At 39.3% G+C, this 18,713-nt stretch overlaps 1 protein-coding gene across 1 annotated transcript in view; it reads left to right on the top strand.

Moving 5' to 3' along the window:
• Positions 1 to 18,713, top strand: part of LOC136883362 (uncharacterized) — a 66,900-nt gene that overhangs the window by 25,480 nt on the left and 22,707 nt on the right. The window contains exons 4-5 of the mRNA XM_068229619.1: positions 7,453 to 7,618; positions 15,810 to 15,970. Of these exons, the coding sequence (XP_068085720.1) occupies positions 7,453 to 7,618; positions 15,810 to 15,931 (288 nt within the window). The 3' untranslated portion in view covers positions 15,932 to 15,970. The remainder of the gene's footprint in view (positions 1 to 7,452; positions 7,619 to 15,809; positions 15,971 to 18,713) is intronic.

The raw sequence follows: 18,713 nt of genomic DNA on the forward strand, positions 1-18,713 counted from the left end.
TGGAAATGTATTTATTTCCAAAGTGGAGTATATCTTGGCTAAAATAACATCTAAACATTGTATTTATTCCCATTGTCACCTAACTACTCATTGACTTTATTTTCAAATTGCCACAAGTCCATACCACCAATAGCCTGGCGCAGGCATATCACGTGACTGCTTACTGGTTGTGGTGAGACTTCGCTCTTTTGCTCATGGTTTTGCCCTTTTTCTACTGTTTCTGTAATGTTGGTGCAAATGGCAACATCTGATGAAGAAATTGAGAGGCAGGCAAATTGCTACGCATGGGAAAAGGGACCAATTACCTGCAGAATGGCAGAAAAATAAGGAAAAGTTGAGAAGATATCGAAGTGATGGTTGGCAGCAGCCATCATGTGTGGTCATAATGTTCAGCTTAGGGAATGAATAAGACAGACTGTGCCAGGTATCATCAGGCTTTTTATGAACTCAAAAGCAAGGGTTGGAAGCTTTAAGTAAGAGAAGGGAGAAAACTAGACTTATAAGATTAAATAGAGCCTATACAGAAGAAGAAGCATGAGTGGAAATCCATGAGAGGCTTTAGTTGGAAAATAATTGTATCAGCAGGGCTGACCACAAATATAAAATTAGACTGGATTTTAGCAGAAGCGATTGGGATAAATTTTCATTCAATGGGAAGGGCATGAAGGAGTAGAACAGTTTACCAGGGGAAGTGTTTGATCTGTACAGATATTCAAGAAACGATTAAACAGCAACAGAGAAAAACAAGTTAGAGGACATTAATTTGATCTGTGCAGGTTATTGTATATAAAGAATTTTTGTGAATAAATTAATCCATCCCCTTGTCTATGGGGATTGAACAGCCGAAGTAGGGGACTGCCTATAGAGATGATGTACAGTGGCGACTTTGAGGGTGTTGGGACCACTACCGTAGCTGTGAAGGCCCTTCAGGAACTCTGAAAAGCGGTGGCAAAAGGGGCTCTGGTTAAGACGCAGCAGGTCATTATGCAAGTTAGGTTCCAAAATGGGTACGGAAAAAATAAATAATGTAATAAAATCTTATAACAGTTGTATAGTATTATTTGAAGTTATTCTACATATTGTATATGAGTTGAGTATGTGTGTAAGTACAGAAGATATTGTGCGTAGAATGTTGTAAATAATTTATAAATTTATTAAGGATGAGTTGTGTGTTTAATAGAAAATTTTTTAGCATAAGTTGTATAGTAGTATAGTATGTTCTTGTTTATTTTTTTTAATTTAAAAACATAGTGCTTGATCATAATGAATTTATGTGCATCATTTGCCACTGAGGCAGACAACTCATTTGCAAGTAAAGTGATTTTGATTTGATTCGATTTGATTTGATTTGATTTGATTTGAAGTAGAGCAACACAATTTCATATTGAGTGCAGTATGCTAAAAGGTAGCGTGCAACACAAGACAAGATAGGATGACAGCTTTCTATTACTTACAGTGCATAAACATGTAACTGCATCAACGTTTAAGTGTGTTGTAAAAAACATTTTGTAGCACTTTACGGCCACTTTAAATGGCGTGCAATTTGTGAATAAATACAGCATTTGTGAAGTATTTGATAAAATATGTCATTAAGCATTATATCTGAAAGTAACCTAGTCTACACTGAAGAATCCACAGCATGTTACCAGTCATTGTTTCGGATACTTCGCATTTATAGCTCTACTTTAGTTTCAAAATGATGTAAATCCAAGAAACCACTCCCAATTTGGAGGTAGGCCTATCCTTTGCACTAGAATTTTGGCCACCATGACAAGCAAATTTTGTTTGAAGTGATGTATATGAATAGAAAAAATTGGAATCTCCATCTTATTAGCACTCCATTTGACGAATGCAATTTTATAGACATCTCCTACATATGAATCAAGTAAGGCTGACTCAAAAACTTGTTACACATTTTGAAGGGGAAAAAAATTGTTCCCAGGTGTTTTATGGTGATACCTGCTGATATGGAGAGAATGGGCATTAGTCATGAAGACATCCAAAACAGTAACTACTTTCGACAATGAGTTTCAAACTTCAGAAGCTTCCGAGAAGGAGGAGAAAAGAAATCTTCAACATTGAGTTTTTCAGAAGAAAGAAGGAAGCAGATCCAGGTGAGGGAAAAGATGATCCAGGATACCATGGTTGTTACCCCATGGTCCATAATGGACAAAATTGAACAGAAGAAGAAGCAATCCGTTTATTAAAAAATGAATTTCCTGAAAAAATGTATTTCTTGGTGATACATCACTTTGAAAATAAGCCCTTCAATTGTGAAATTACCAGCATTTTGCTCCAGAGTGACTGCAGGCTCATCAACAGGATTTCCACACCTTCCTGGAAAGCTGGCAGCTAGTAAGCTGAAGAACCCCTTTGTCATTATTCCTTACTGATCAGGAAGATAACAAATGAGAAGAAAATCATGAAGATATGATCACTCAAAGAATGAGGAAAAAAATTAATCAAAAAGAATGGATTAGCTGCCTGGGCCTCAAATGTTTTAGTATCACTGAGCCGGAAGAAAACCAAATGTGATAATCTACAATGTTCTAAGTCCCTGAAACTAATGAACAATTGCGGTAAACTGACTGACTGTTGTTAGGAGTTGAGCTGTGCTGTCTCTTCTGTTGTCAGTCATCTTGACTAGATGGCATAGAAATACTACCCCATCAAAGACGGGTATGACAGCTCGCCTTCTTCTCCTGCTCTGAGGAGGGGTCTGCTACTTTGTCTCTATGTCGCCATTTCGTACAGTCATGGGTTTGGCCAAGGTGTAGGCCTGCAATCCTGAGGTTACTGTGTTCCTACTGATCCTTTACCATCGACTTTGCAGTGCAAAAGCCCTATTTGCCACAGTTGATTCCTCTGCTCGAAGTACATTATCATACTTGTGCAGACAGCTTTTCCTCATCTCTATGATCGGAGTCACTGCATACGTCCATGTACTTCTTCGTTTGTTGTATGATCAGGCCATACATCTACCACAGCATCTTTGTATCCATCATAGTGAATCGTTGCTCCACTTCCTTGGGAACTAGCCAGTGTTCATCCCAAGGGGAACAACTGGCTGAATCACAGAGCAGTATATTTTTGTCAGCTAGTTATATTATAGAAATATCTTTTTTTTTTTTTTTTTTTTTTGCTAGGGGCTTTACGTCGCACCGACACAGATAGGTCTTATGGCGACGATGGGATAGGAAAGGCCTAGGAGTTGGAAGGAAGCGGCCGTGGCCTTAATTAAGGTACAGCCCCAGCATTTGCCTGGTGTGAAAATGGGAAACCACGGAAAACAATCTTCAGGGCTGCCGATAGTGGGATTCGAACCTACTATCTCCCGGATCCAAGCTCACAGCCGCGCGCCTCTACGTGCACGGCCAACTCGCCCGGTTATAGAAATATCTTTGTAATTGTTGATAATAGACACAGAATGAGAAGTAATCCTATCCCAGGAAATAAAATTGCTGGCAGCAGCTGCTGTCAAATTATCTGAAGCACTCCAGTGAGGTTGGGATCCTTTCATCCTATTGTGCTTGACCTATATTCCTACTCCCATATCATCTGTATTCATCTTTTCCATGTATTCCTATCCCTTTTCCTATGTTTATCTGGCTTCATTCCCATCCCACATCAAGAATGAAGATCTGTCACGATGGCCTCTCAGTGAGTGTCAATGCCCATCCTCCCTATGGAGCTGAGAAGTAGAAATGAGCTTGTCAAGGGCTGAAAGGAACTGGAATTGATGAGGAGACAGTGACAGCATTGACAAAGATGCAGCGATGTAGAAAAATAAAACCACTACTATCCTTAACCATGAATATATATGTTTTTACTTAACACAAATACAATATGATCAGTGGCAGCGGTGGTTGATTTAACTCATTTCCGAGTATTTAACTTCTTCCAATAAATTCACTTCTGTCTGTGGATGCACTTTCGATGGTTGAACAGACCAATTCTATCTAGCATGGAATAAGCGTCCACACAGATTGCACAGAATTGTTGGAGATGGGTGTGGTTATGCTGCAAAGAGTTTTTGTGCTTCCCTCCTGGCCTCTTCACATTTACATCGTTCCCGTTCAAACAGATTGACAGCAGCAGGGATGGTCTGTCGCCATATTGCATGGTCTGGAGCAAGCGTATCCCAGATTTGTGGATTGAGACCTGTCATCTACATAGTGTGCTTACGCTGGTCCTTGTAGCGCCTCATGGGGGCTCCACGAGGTCTCGTGCCAGAACAAGGTTCACCGTACAGGATTTGGCATGGAAATCTGGTATCACTCATCTGACGGACATGACTAATCCATCTAAGCTGATGGCCAATGATGGACGATTCTAATACTCTTGGCATATGCTTTTTCAAGAACAGCAATATTGGGGACAGGGTCTTCCCTCTTGATCCTATGGATGGACCAAAGTTTTTGCTGGTGGAAACGCTCAAGCTTTTTCAAGTCACGCTCCAGAGTTCATGTAAGTCAACACACATACAACAGCAAATTTCCTCAGTGACTTGGAATTTTTGAAAGATTATTTACAAGTGATAAGCACGATGTAACTTCAATCCAGAGTTCTCAGGTCATCACATGTGATAACACTTAGAAATACACTGACTGACAGTGACAATGCAACACCAAGGAGGAGTGGTTTGAAAGGGATGAAAGTTGGGGAAAAAACAGTGTCGGCACGGAAGAATAATTGATGTTTATTTCAAACCGATATGCAGGTTACACAATGCGCACGGCATCGACTCAGTAGGATGTAGGACCACCGCGAGCGGCGATGCACGCAGAAACACGTCGAGGTACAGAGTCAATAAGAGTGCGGATGGTGTCCTGAGGGATGGTTCTCCATTCTCTGTCAACCATTTGCCACAGTTGGTCGTCCGTACGAGGCTGGGGCAGAGTTTGCAAATGGCGTCCAATGAGATCCCACACGTGTTCGATTGGTGAAAAAATGAAATGTCGTATGGCTTTTAGTGCCGGGATATCCCAGGACGGGTTCGGCTCGCCAGGTGCAGGTCTTTCTATTTGACACCCGTAGGTGACCTGCGCGTCGTGATGAGGATGAAATGATGATGAAGACAACACAGACACCCAGCCCCCGTGCCATTGGAATTAACCAATTAAGGTTAAAATCCCTGACCCGACTGGGAATCGAACCCAGGACCCTCTGAACCGAAGGCCAGTATGCTGACCGTTCAGCCAACGAGTCGGACTGTTCGATTGGTGAGAGATCCGGAGAGTACGCTGGCCACGGAAGCATCTGTACACCTCGTAGAGCCTGTTGGGAGATGCGAGCAGTGTGTGGGCGGGCATTATCCTGCTGAAACAGAGCATTGGGCAGCCCCTGAAGGTACGGGACTGCCACCGACCGCAGCACATGCTGCACGTAGCGGTGGGCATTTAACGTGCCTTGAATACGCACTAGAGGTGACGTGGAATCATACGCAATAGCGCCCCAAACCACGATGCCGCGTTGTCAAGCGGTAGGGCGCTCCACAGTTACTGCCGGATTTGACCTTTCTCCACGCCGACGCCACACGCATCTGCAGTGACTATCACTGACAGAACAGAAGCGTGACTCATCGGAGAACACGACGTTCCGCCATTCCCTCATCCAAGTCGCTCTAGCCCGGCACCATGCCAGGCGTGCACGTCTATGCTGTGGAGTCAATGGTAGTCTTCTGAGCGGACGCCGGGAGTGCAGACCTTCTTCAACCAATCGACGGGAAAATTGTTCTGGTCGATATTGGAACAGCCAGGGTGTCTTGCACATGCTGAAGAATGGCGGTTGACGTGGCGTGCGGGGCTGCCACCGCTTGGTGGCGGATGCGCCGATCCTCGCGTGCTGACGTCACTCGGGCTGCGCCTGGACCCCTCGCACGTGCCACATATCCCTGCGCCAACCATCTTCGCCACAGGCGCTGCACCGTGGACACATCCCTATGGGTATCGGCTGCGATTTGACGAAGCGACCAACCTACCCTTCTCAGCCCGATCACCATACCCCTCGTAAAGTCGTCTGTCTGCTGGAAATGCCTCCGTTGATGGCGGCCTGGCATTCTTAGCTATACACGTGTCCTGTGGCACACGACAACACGTTCTACAATGACTGTCAGCTGAGAAATCACGGTACGAAGTGGGCCATTCGCCAACGCCGTGTCCCATTTATCGTTCGCTACGTGCGCAGCACAGCGGCGCATTTCACATCATGAGCATACCTCAGTGACGTCAGTCTACCCTGCAATTGGCATAAAGTTCTGACCACTCCTTCTTGGTGTTGCATTTGCTCTGTCAGCCAGTGTATATACATAATAATTGACAACTGATTTGTCAAGCAGTACCAAAATAAATGAACTATTACAACTCACTACATAGCATTAATTGAACTCACTGAACTTCAACTTCTTCAATTTCTGCTTATGCAGGTCATTCACAGAGCCTCTTCCAATCTTCTCTGTTTTCTCCCATTCTATCGTTCATCACTCTCTCCCACTGTAGTCCTCTCCAGTTTACATCATCCTCCACCTGATCCCTCCATCTTGTTCGTGGTCTTCCAATTGGTTTTCTTCCAGATTCTGTCCATTCCAGAGCTCTTCTTGGTAATCTTTCTTGTCCCATTCTTTTGACGTGGCCAAACCATTTCACCCTATTTCTCTCTCACCTACAACTGATTGACTGAATTGAACTGTATTCGTACAAAATGCATAGTGGGTCACGATTGATCCGCTATCATGGTATCAATATAGCTGATCTATGTTTACTCATAGCATAACATCAACAGCACTACAACTTCCTGAACTTTCATGACTCACTAACTCACTTCATAATACCAACATCTCACTAACTGACACTATTACACACTCTTTATATATATTCTGGCTATGCTTCTGGATAATTCTGCTTTCTTACAACATACCATTAATAAGAGATACCTGGAAGGTTCTACAGTTAACATCCAGAAATCCTTGGTAAGTTCCTGCTCTAGAATTGTCTTGAAACAACTTTGTCATTACCACATATTACTTAAGGATAGCTAGAACTACTTAGAATACTCTACAGATGTCCTTGTTACATCAAGATTCCAAGGTTCATATAAGTCAACGCACATACAACTGAACATTTCCTGAGTGACTTGGAATACATAAATGATTATTGAGAAATGATAAGCATGATGTAACCTCAATCCAGAGTTCTCAGGTTAAGACACATACAACTAGAAGCTTCCTGAACAACTTAGAGCACATGAAAGATTATTTACATTTAGTAAACAAAGTCTACATGAGCAAATGTATATCACTAAACATAAATCCATAACCTAGCCTGTAACATATGGAAAATTGTTTTCATTTATACACACTCATAACCTAACTTGCATCAGTGTATGGATATGGAGGACAAAATATGACTTCTGGTATAAGTTTATTTCAGCCTGATACCTATCAACTGTTTGCAGGAGAATCCAAGACTGATGAAGCCATGGTTAACACTGATGACCTGTGTGACCATCTTCACTGTCCTCGTGTTCCTATTTTTCATCATCCGAGCAGCCACAGAGGAAGGCTTTGGAGTTTACTTGATCTACTCCTTCAGCTCACTCATCTTTGTCCTGCCTAGCATGGGTGAGTTTCTTTCTTGACTCTCTTCATAAAATTGTTGATTCCGATCAATTTTGTTGAAGTAAACTTTCAACGTATCAGGTCACAACCAGTACATATCGCACTAGTGCGATCTGAACTCACAACCTCCCAAATTGGCTTGAAACAGGTGACTTAGCTCTTAGAGGGCAGAATTTTGTATCAAAAATCCCATAACAGGTTGCCCATGAGTGGAATTTAATATATTAAATGGTCAGAGATCCAGATTTATAGGCACAAGTAGTAATAAACAAACTCAACAAATGGCAGTAAATTATACTTTTAGTTCTGGCTGGAAGGGAAATCTTCAAATAGAATTGTGTTATCTCCCTGCTAGCATTTTACAAGTTGTGAGAGGCTATCATGTTCCGTCAAGCATATGTCACGAGTTTTGAGACTGGCTTTTTGTGATTTATATAGCTATTTTGCAATGTGGTTAGTAAGAAGAGAATCAGTGAGCAATAGATTGCTTCCATTTTGGACTCAACAGATGTAGATATAAGACTCCAAAGACCTAAATTGAAGTAGTGAGCCTTCTCAGTGCAAGAGCAACTCAAGTGCCCTGGAGAACAAAAGATGACGAAAAGACTGACGTGAGTAACTTAGACACAGGACCTTCAAGTATCATTCTGATATTCAATATTTATCAGGGACCAATTTTATATTTTGACATTCACTATTTTAGGATACCAAAATTTTGACATAATTCACCAGAAAGCAGTCCGCCTCCATAGCATAACGGTTAGTGTTATTAGCTTCCATCCTCTGGGGCCTGGGTTTGATTCTCGGTACTGCCAGAACTTTAAGAATGGCAGGAGAGCTGGTATGTGGTTGGAATGGTACATGCAGCTCACCTCCATTGAGAGTGTGCCTGAAAAGAGCTGCACCACCTCAGGATGAGGACATGAGTTTGCATTTTCTTTTAACCAGAAAACAGTAATTAAAAAAAAACAAATGGAAACAACAGGTAACAACTAAAACCAGAAGATGTAGAATCAAAGATTTATCATCTCCAAGGGATTTGATTGGCGTAATAAGTTATTTGTGGAATGAGTCTTAAGCCTTTTATGCGCTAACATGCTGCCATGAAAAAGTCTTTGTGATGGAGTAAATCCAATATTCAAGGTAAATCATTAATATTATGTACATATGCATATTTATGGCTAGTGTTCAATAATTTTGGGTGAGTTTTAATTTGTCATATTTCCTGTCTGCGTACAGTGATAAAACACTTCCGCCCGTGTAAAGTTATACACCCTCTACAGGTGCGATGGCAGCGGTGCGAGACCTATATCTTAGATCAAGGATGGTGAACCTATGCCACGCATGTCACTTGGTGACACGTGAACACGATTTCAGTGGCAGGCCACATGAACATAACGTTTTATATACGTCTTGTACTACAGAACATACATATCTCATAGTGTTGGCCGTATAAGAAATAAATATCGAAAATCTAAATACTAGTTCCATCCGGACGTGCAAAATGGCAACACTGCTACATGGATAGGTCCGAAAGTCTAGTGAGATAACAGTGTCATTTTCTGGTGGTTTTGTATACGGACCTCGCAAACATTTTTCGGTGCTGAAAAGAACAGAAATTTAACAAAAGTAGTGACCGGATTTTTCAAGAACAGTGGACAGTGGAATTCGGACTGATAGAACGATGTGTTGCCAGTGTTTGGAAACAATAAATGTTATCCCTCACATCTTATGTAAAGTGATATTTCAACACTAATCACTCAAATGTTTGGGTTCCATGCCAAATGCAGAAAGAAGAGAGTTCGTGTCACAAAATATTGAACATTACTCAAAACAAACTAGTTCTTTTGTATCACCTTTTCGGCCAAGGAATAACATCAGTGCGGCTGTTTCAATCTGTCTCACTGCGTAGTACAGCATGCATGGGAAACTGCTTTCTGACGGATAGTTCTTAAAATAAACTTCCTTATTGATGTCAGACACATTGTTTGAAAACTTCCCTAACAAACAACAAATAATTAATGGAATGAAAGGAATGCCAGCCAGCTGAACTGTTGTTAAGGATAGAATAATAAGAATGAGTGATGAAGTTTCAGAGCAATTGAAAGCTAATTTGGATAACTCCCAGATGTATGCAGTACAGTATGTTTTGATGAAAGCATGGATATGACCTTACAAGCAAGGATAGTTGTTTTCTTCTGATTTCCTTGTGGAAATGTGATGAGGTAGAAATTAGTTAAATTGCTGAGCATACAAACTATGACAGCATGGAAAGATAATGAAGCTAATGGAGGATGTGAAGTCCACTGGCACAGATGGGTCTCATGGCGACGATGGGATAGTAAAGCTTACGAATGGGAAGGAAACCGCCGTGGCCTTAATTGATATATAGCCCCAGCATTTGGCTGGTGTGAAAATGGGAAACCATGGAAAGCCATCTTCAGGGATTCCGACAGTGGAGCTCAAACCCACTATCTCCCGGATGCAAGCTCACAGCTGCGCGCCCCTACCCGTGTGGCCAACTCACCTGCTAATAATATTTAATGACGAAGTGTGTTACAATGGGGCTTATTATTTATTTATTTATTTATTTATTTGTTTATTTATTTATTTATTTATTTATTTATTTATTTATTTATTTATTTATTTACAAATAATAATATGTATTCTCAAAACTTACGTATTTAAAAAATGTATTATTTGCAGTATTTGCAAAATACGACCACGGAACATGCAATCAAATGTTTTTACAAGACATATATCTAATAAATAAATAAATAAATAAATAAATAAATAAATAAATAAATAAATAAATAAATAAATAAATAAATAACATTTTATGAGACATAATTAGGAATTTGGAATGGAAGTCGCATGGGAGGGGGGGGGGTATTGTAGAGTGTAGCCATTCCTTAAAGGAAAATAATAAGTGGCACAGTCAACAGTTGAGAATAATAAACCATACTTAAAATGGCACACTAGTTAGAAAAGGTTCGCCATCCCTGTCTTAGATCCTGTCCAACAGAACAAATATGATCTAAGCCACCATTTGGATCCCACTGATCTCTGGTTGCTGATTTTTGTTCCGTACCTAACATCACTTCGATATGTACTGGACATGACCTAATATGTTGAAAGTTTATTTAAAGTAAAATGCTGTTGTGAAAACTATATATTTATCCATTTTCTTATCTTTCCAATATAGTTCTCAGTGGTTTTGTTTATTACTTTTTGGCTGTGTTCAAAAAATAGGTTTCCAGCAAGAAACTATCTTATTTTCACCCTTGAGAATATCAATTAATCAAAATTGATAGAGTTCAGGCTTTTCAATCTTCAACAATCCAGCATTTTACCTCAGTGTGGCAGCGAGCTTGTTAGTCGGGTATTTTCAAGAGTCCCATGAAGTTTGTCTTTGTTTAAATGTATTGTCCAGTATGTTCAAATCTAGGGCCTGCCTCTGTGGATCCGTGGTAGAGTGTCGGCCTCCGGATCCCAAGATAGCGGGTTCAAACCCGGCAGAGGTAGTCGGATTTTTGAAGGGCGGAAAAAAGTCCATTCGACACTCCATGTCGTACGATGTCGGCATGTAAAAGAACTCTGGTGATACATTTGGTATTTACCCGACAAAATTAATTAAATCTCAGCCACAGACGCCCAAGAGAGATCCGGTTTACATGGTCCGCTAGATGGCAGACAGAGTAAACCGGAACGTCGAAATTGACGAGCAGACAGCCAGATGGCGTCAAATCGAAATGTCTGCAAATGGTAGCTGAGGCCATACGATTATTATTATTATTATTATTATTTTCAAATCTAGGCAATTAGAAAAAGTACCTATGCATTGGATTGTGATTCTAAAACTATCCCTAAGTGTTCACACTAAAGATTTGGAAATTGTAATTGTAACATTTTACGGCCACCATAGGACCACTCCAGTCAATTAATTTATCTCTTCTTTGCTTCCAATATTTCTTCATCCTCTCAGATGCCGACATCCTTTCTTCAGTTAAGAACACTCTACCTTTTGTCCTTTTGTAACGGATCAAACACCCAATATAGATAATTAACAACAGTTGCACGCTGGACGCCAGGCTTCGAAATTAAATGTAATTTGAAACTGAATTTAGATCTAAAAAGTACTAAACTTAATTTAATGAGACTATCCCGGTCGTGGGGTATAAGGATACTTACCATTAAATACCATGTGGAAAAACATAGGGAACCTACTAAAAAGTCAGTTATTTAACGATGTAAAAAGAAAAAAGTTTTATTCCAAAAAAAGATTAATTTACGTAAAAACGAGTTTTTACCAAAATTAAAAAATTACTGACTGAGATTACATTTCAATACTACACACGTGGACTTGTGATAACAGGGATAACTCATGCTCACTGGAGGTTGATATTCGTTGTCTGCTTCCGTGGTTGATCATTGTCATCCCTCTTCCACCAGCATCATCCTTGGCATCTGCTTCATGGAATGGATTCTACCCTGAATTTATCACTCCCTATTGTGCTGAGTACCAAAAACATAGTACCAGCCTTACAATGTGAAATTCCACATCGGAATTAATTGAATAGAGAGAACGGAAAACATCCAGTCTTTCTATATTATATGAACTTGTCTTTCTAAATAATCTGAGTAAGTCTCACAGAGCCGATAAGAAATGTTGAATATAAGCACATCGTAAGCGATGCACTTAGATAGCAGAGTGACTCTAAAAGCCCGTGGACTACCTGAGAATGGAGACTCAAGAAAGCTGGATGCAGAATCAGACTCAGAATCAGAATGATTTTCACCATGTCGTGTAGATCTATATAAATCCTCTTCATATTCCCTCTTCCTCCCTTGTCACATGACATCTCATTCCAATGAGAGCTGATATACGTCATCACCCTGTCGATATATAGATGAAGTGTCTGTCCTTGACAGAAAAAGCCCTCCTGATAGGAGCACGTGATATGGGGTAATTTAGCGTCCCAACAATGAAATTATGAATCTTCCTCTTGCTGTTGCATATATTTCCAAGAACCATCCAAAATTAACCTTCCTGGACTATTGCGAGACACCAAGTGCAAGACCTGTCTTGACATTACCACGGAATATTCTAATATATTACAATTAAAAATTATTTCTCGTTCTTACGTACAATTACATAAATGATGATGATGGACGTTAATAATGAATAAAATTACATATGATGCATGATACATATATATACAATTAATTCGGGTGCGGAATCAAATTATGTAAATGTCGTGGTGACCACGATTATTACACTTTTATTAATTTGTGTTACGGGGTTTTGTGGATTTGCAGAGGTGAAAGAAGGTGCTGGGTGGAATAGGTCTCAACATACGAAATTAAAGTTAATTTAAAACTTTAACCAAGGTTATATTTTCTTTTCAAAATCAACAGATAACAATAGAATAACAGGTACCAAGTAGCAGGAAAACAATTTAAGAAATTACAATAGTTACAAGACTTGGGCTTCGAGCCCCAAGATTAATTTCTGAGCTCTCAGCTCACCACCACCATAGCTACAGGGCAAAAAAACCCCTTAAGTACAAGGAGCACTTGCTCCTAATTACAATGTTAAGAGGGAAAGAGCAGACCAGCTCTCAATTTTACAAGCCTATCAAAGGCTACAACAAACTTCTTTCCTAACTGCCCTTAAGGCACACCAAGAAACAGGGGTATTTGATACCCAACCTACAGGGCCTTTACATGAGGAAAATAAAACATCAGGTTAAGTTACTGGCCCATAATACAAAATAGAGACGAAACTTGCACTCCTAATACACTTTTGAAACCTACTTGGCACTAGGCCGCTTACGCAAGGGCTAATCCCATACTAAGGAGGTGACACGATAAGAAAACTTTATTACATTACGAAGAGAAGAAAAACGGTTATGAAAACGTAGTCACCTCAAAACAATATGAGTGGGAGCTTGAGAGGGCTAGGCACTCTCTATCCCAATTTATAGATAACCCATTGAGCCCTGCATATTTGTTGGATTGAAACTGCATTGGCGCTGGGATTATTTTGGAGGAAATATAGTGTCGCTTCATATCATGAGAAATTTCTTAGTTACAAGACCATTAAAGATTTAAATATACATGAACACAAAAGGCTTCCATTCCACAAACTGCGGAACAAGGAATACAGTAAAACACTTTATTTTATTAGCATCACGGGACCGTAGGCCTACTCAGTCCGCCTGCTGAGCAGTAACCCAGTTTTCTCTTTGCACTTTCTCTTCGATTTCCACATCTATTTGTTATTCGGGAGCATTGCTCACACTAGTACTAATATTACTACTAATTTCACTGAAAAAATTACATTCCTAATTATCATTACTTCCTAAAGGGTTATATATCTGTAAATATCAGTTCTATACTGGCAGCCATCTTGTTTACAAGCAAATCTGAAAGGTAGAGATAGCCCACTTCAAACTAATATTACCAAGCACACTATCGATACATATTACCAAAGAGCATATAACATTGCAAAGAAAGAGTCACTACACAAATCACAAATGCAACTCACTCTGCCATCTCTTGAGGAAAAGTATAATTACGTAGTAAAATGAGACAACGGAACAGTTCCGTGGTCCGGCGTTTGGTCCACCAAGACGAAGCACGGAATGGTTCCGTGGCTCGGGCCCAATGAGTTAAAGAGACGAAATTTTACCAAATGTCTATTACATTTTAAAGATAGGTTACATGAGAAAAGTTTTGAACCTGCCCTGAGGGTTAAACTGCTGAGCTAGCAAGAAATAAAGTTATTAAACGGCCATTACCTTGTGGATGAACTGCTGCCCGAAGAAAGAGGCGCTTCCCGCCCCCTGCTACATAATCACACACTAAGCAAGATGTCGATGAAGTGGCACCGAGACAAGAAAATCAGCAGATTAAATACCCTCGTGGAACATTCGAGACCTTTCAAGAATGAGTACCCGCACCCCCCTCAACTTTATTGGATAGCTTAAAGCAACATCTCCATATCGGAGAAGACATATGTTATTGGTCAAAAATTAATTAAAGAAATTCGGGATTGGCTAAATTCAAAACAAGCGGAAAGAGAAGGGTTATACTGCCAACCCAAAAAATGACTGAAAGAAATTTAACAAAGAACAAACTTATGAATACAAAATTTCTTCATAAAAACAGTTCCTTCACTTCGCACTAGGGTGCACAATTATAGTTCTTAAGTAGTGCCATCTAGAAGAGAATGTCCACACTTCTTGCTACAGAGCAAACAAATACGAATCGAAATAGACATAGTTCAGAACACTTCAAAATTTACAGTAGAGGCATCTTCCAGGAAACCTTTGATTTAATACAGTTTTTAAAGTTCAGAATTTCTCCTGTAGAGAGGTTTCAACTGGCGCAATATTTAAATTCGCGGCGTGGAGGTGTACCGCCCGGTACAATTTGGTTTGTAGTCTCACATGTGAGTCGTTGAGAATCTTTATTTTGTCTGTTTTGTTCTTGAGTTTGTTTAAAGTTGTTCAGACCATAGTTCATTAATACCATATTTCATATCTGTGATCCATTTAATCCCGGTATTGCTATTCCATCATTTTTCTACTAATTCTAGTTTCTGGTGTTTTTATAAGATGTCCAAAAAATCAGATGCGCTTCTTTCTAATTTTGCTCAATACTGGTACGATTTCCTTATAAACTGTGTTATTTGAACCTATTCTCAAAACCAAACCAAACCCCATGGCACTACAGCCCTTGAAGGGCCTTGGCCTACCAAGCGACTGCTGCTCAGCCCGATGGCCTGCAGATTACGAGGTGTCATGTGGTCAGCATGACGAATCCTCTCGGCCGTTATTCTTGGCTTTCTAGACCGGAAGCTATTCTCCAATGGCCATTAATTTGATATTGTTTATTTATACAAGTTCTAATTATTATCCTTTATATCATAAGTATTTTATCTATTTCAACTGTATTAGTAGTTTTCAAAATGGTGACTGTTTTATAATGTCTTAATTTTGCTGCAATCGATAAGTTTTTTTTTTTTGTATGTGTTTTATGTGACATAATTTGCTGTGTTTAATTTATTTCTTCTATATTGCCAGGTTGGTTTTTCATTTAGATTACAAGTTATTATTTCACCTAAATACTTAAATTTATCAAGAATAAATTATAATTATGGCAATAATTTTCTGTTATCCTCTTCCAGTGCTGACTGCATACTGTATCCTGGTCGTGCAGAGCTTCAGGAAGGAACTAGTGGAAGCTGTGACACAATGCTACACAGAAACAACTTGTATTACCAAGCACATCAGTCCCGAATCAGAGTAAAGTGCAAGAATTCCTCTTCTCAAGAAGATGTATGACCAGGTGAGTCATTACACTGGTGCTCAAAAATTGATTCTGTTTGGGAAAAAGAGAAAATCATCAAGGGATAGCCATCCTTAGTCAAGAGTTACTATGAAGTAAATCGAAGAATTAGTTTGCAAGTAAATGATCATACAGTAAAATTTTCTTAGTTATGAATAGGTTTTGGAAGTTTATGACCTAAAGAAGGAGAATATACAAGCAAATATGCTCAAAAAACTAGCTAAATATGACCAATAAAAGGTAAAATACGACTTACAGAATTTTGTGATAGGTAACAAATATGACATTATTATTATTATTATTATTATTATTATTATTATTATTATTATTATTATTATTATTATTATTATTATTATTATTATTATTATTATCATCATCGTCATCACATTAATTGCTGTACTGATATGTAGGCCTAACTTAGTCTTAGAATTATCTGTCTGTAGTATTATTTCTTTTTAGAATTTCTATGTCCTTTTACGTTTACATTTTTATATTTTGTTTATAGTAGTTAAGTGTAAGAGAGAGCCGTGAGCCCTAACTTCGCCACAAATGTAAGTCAGGAAATAAATAAAATATGACAGTATCATTAAACGTCTTAAGTACAAAAAAAAGTGATTAGTGACAATACAGCAGACAGATTAAATCACGCAGGCTGACAGAGCTACATATGCAGGGGCAAATTTAACTAATGCAACACCTCTGGGCCCAAATAATTTTGTGCCACCTTCCTTAAACTTGGTAATTACTATTATATTTGTATAATAAATAAACTAATACAGTAGAATGCCTCCAAGGTAAAATATCAAATGTTTATACCATTAAAAAATAATAATAATATGGCCACGTAGAAGCAAAAACCTCTTCACCGGAAATACCCCCACAAACTGGATCAGCCACATATCGACAAACCTGCATCACACACTTGGCTGACCTGCTCTGATCTTTTCCCAGAAACAAAAGGGTTTGTTTTGGCCATCCAAGATCAAGTAATTGCTACATGGAATTACCGTAAATTCATCATGAATGATCCAACAGTTGTCACAGACAACTGCCACTGCTGTTCCAGAACTGCAGAGAGCCTACAGCACATCACCTCTGGCTGCCTACACTTGGCCAACACTGATTGTAAGCACCGACATGATCAAGTAGCTAAAATCATTCACCAGAAACTTTCTGTAAAATGTGGATTTCTTCAGTCATCAACTGCATATTGGAAATACACACCTTGAAAACTCTTCATACAAACTTCTATGGGACCGAGAAGTTATAACCAATGTCACGCTCAGCAACAATAGGCCAGATTTCATTCTAATTGAAAATCAAAAAGATCCGCATCCCTTATAGAAATTGCTTGTCCACACACCTCCAATCTGCAAACAAGATTAGCCACAAAGATATCAAAATACACAGAACTGGCAATAGAAATACAAAGCCTGTGGAAACTAGAATCAGTTATCACAGTTCCAGTAGTAATATCTTGTACTGGAGTTATTCCAAAAAGCTTGCACAGTTCTCTGGCCGCATTAAACCTGCATCATCACACATACGTTGAACTACAGAAAGCCACACTCCTGAGCACCTTTTACACTGTGAGAAATTTCTAGGAATGACCTTTCCTCTGAGTTAAGCCAAACAGCATGAAGTTCCAGGCCGCAGTTCCAGTAATACTAAAGAACAGATTCCCAAAACAGGGAGATAAATAGTTGTGTGGTGACATCATCTGTGTATATTCATTGTATAAATGTATATGTTGTAATTATTTCTGTTGTAAATATTTGTAGATATTTGTACCTACAGTTTCATATTCAAGAGGGTGACTCCTTGCTTAGGCCGAGTCAGCCCATTATGTTACTGGCACAAGCCGAGCCTTCCTAAATAATAATAATAATAATAATAATAATAATAATAATAATAATAATAATAATAATAATAATAATAATAATAATAATAATAATAATCCCATGGGGGGTTTGCCTGTTCCCCTATCGGGCGCGTCCCAGGTGGCGGATCGGGGGGCTCGCCGGACTTGTCCGGAGGGCTTGAGGGAAATAAAATACCTCTCGCGGACCAAAAACAGGCACAGTCAGAAAACATCTTGAGGCAACCTCTGAGGCTCAATACCTTAGTTGTAACTATGAGATTGACAAAGATCAATCTCCCCATTATCTTCAACTTACTAGCATGATGGCAACGTCAGTTAATGATACTACTACCCCAGGCCCTAGTATTCATACTAGGTTTTCTCGGTCATCGGATTCTGGGGGACCGAGAACATCATGCGGGAATGTATCGGAGCTTCCCAAATCTCTTCGCCCAAAGGAAAAACATTTTATTGGCACTTTAAACATCAACACGCTTCGCAAAATTGGAAAGTTGAAGCACTTAACAGACACATTAGACCAACTCAACATCCAAATTCTGGCACTCCAAGAAACTAGGTACAGTGACGAAAATCATTTTGAATCAGGAAACTATAGAATTTATAAAGGTAAACCAGCTACCCTCCTCCCTAACAAAATATTACAATTTGGCACTGGTTTTGCAGTGAGAAAAAATATCACAAATTCGGTATTATACTTTTCATCTCCTTCTGAAAGAATTTCGCTAATGACAATCAAATCAGGAAACAAAGCTTATACACTAATCAATGCACATGCACCTACAAACAATTACAATCAAAAAGACCCACAGAAGGTAGATGACTTCTGGGAATTACTAGAAGAAACTACAGCCAAAGTTCCAA

The sequence above is a fragment of the Anabrus simplex genome, chromosome 11, assembly GCF_040414725.1.
Source record: "Anabrus simplex isolate iqAnaSimp1 chromosome 11, ASM4041472v1, whole genome shotgun sequence".
Classification (NCBI taxonomy): domain Eukaryota; kingdom Metazoa; phylum Arthropoda; class Insecta; order Orthoptera; family Tettigoniidae; genus Anabrus; species Anabrus simplex.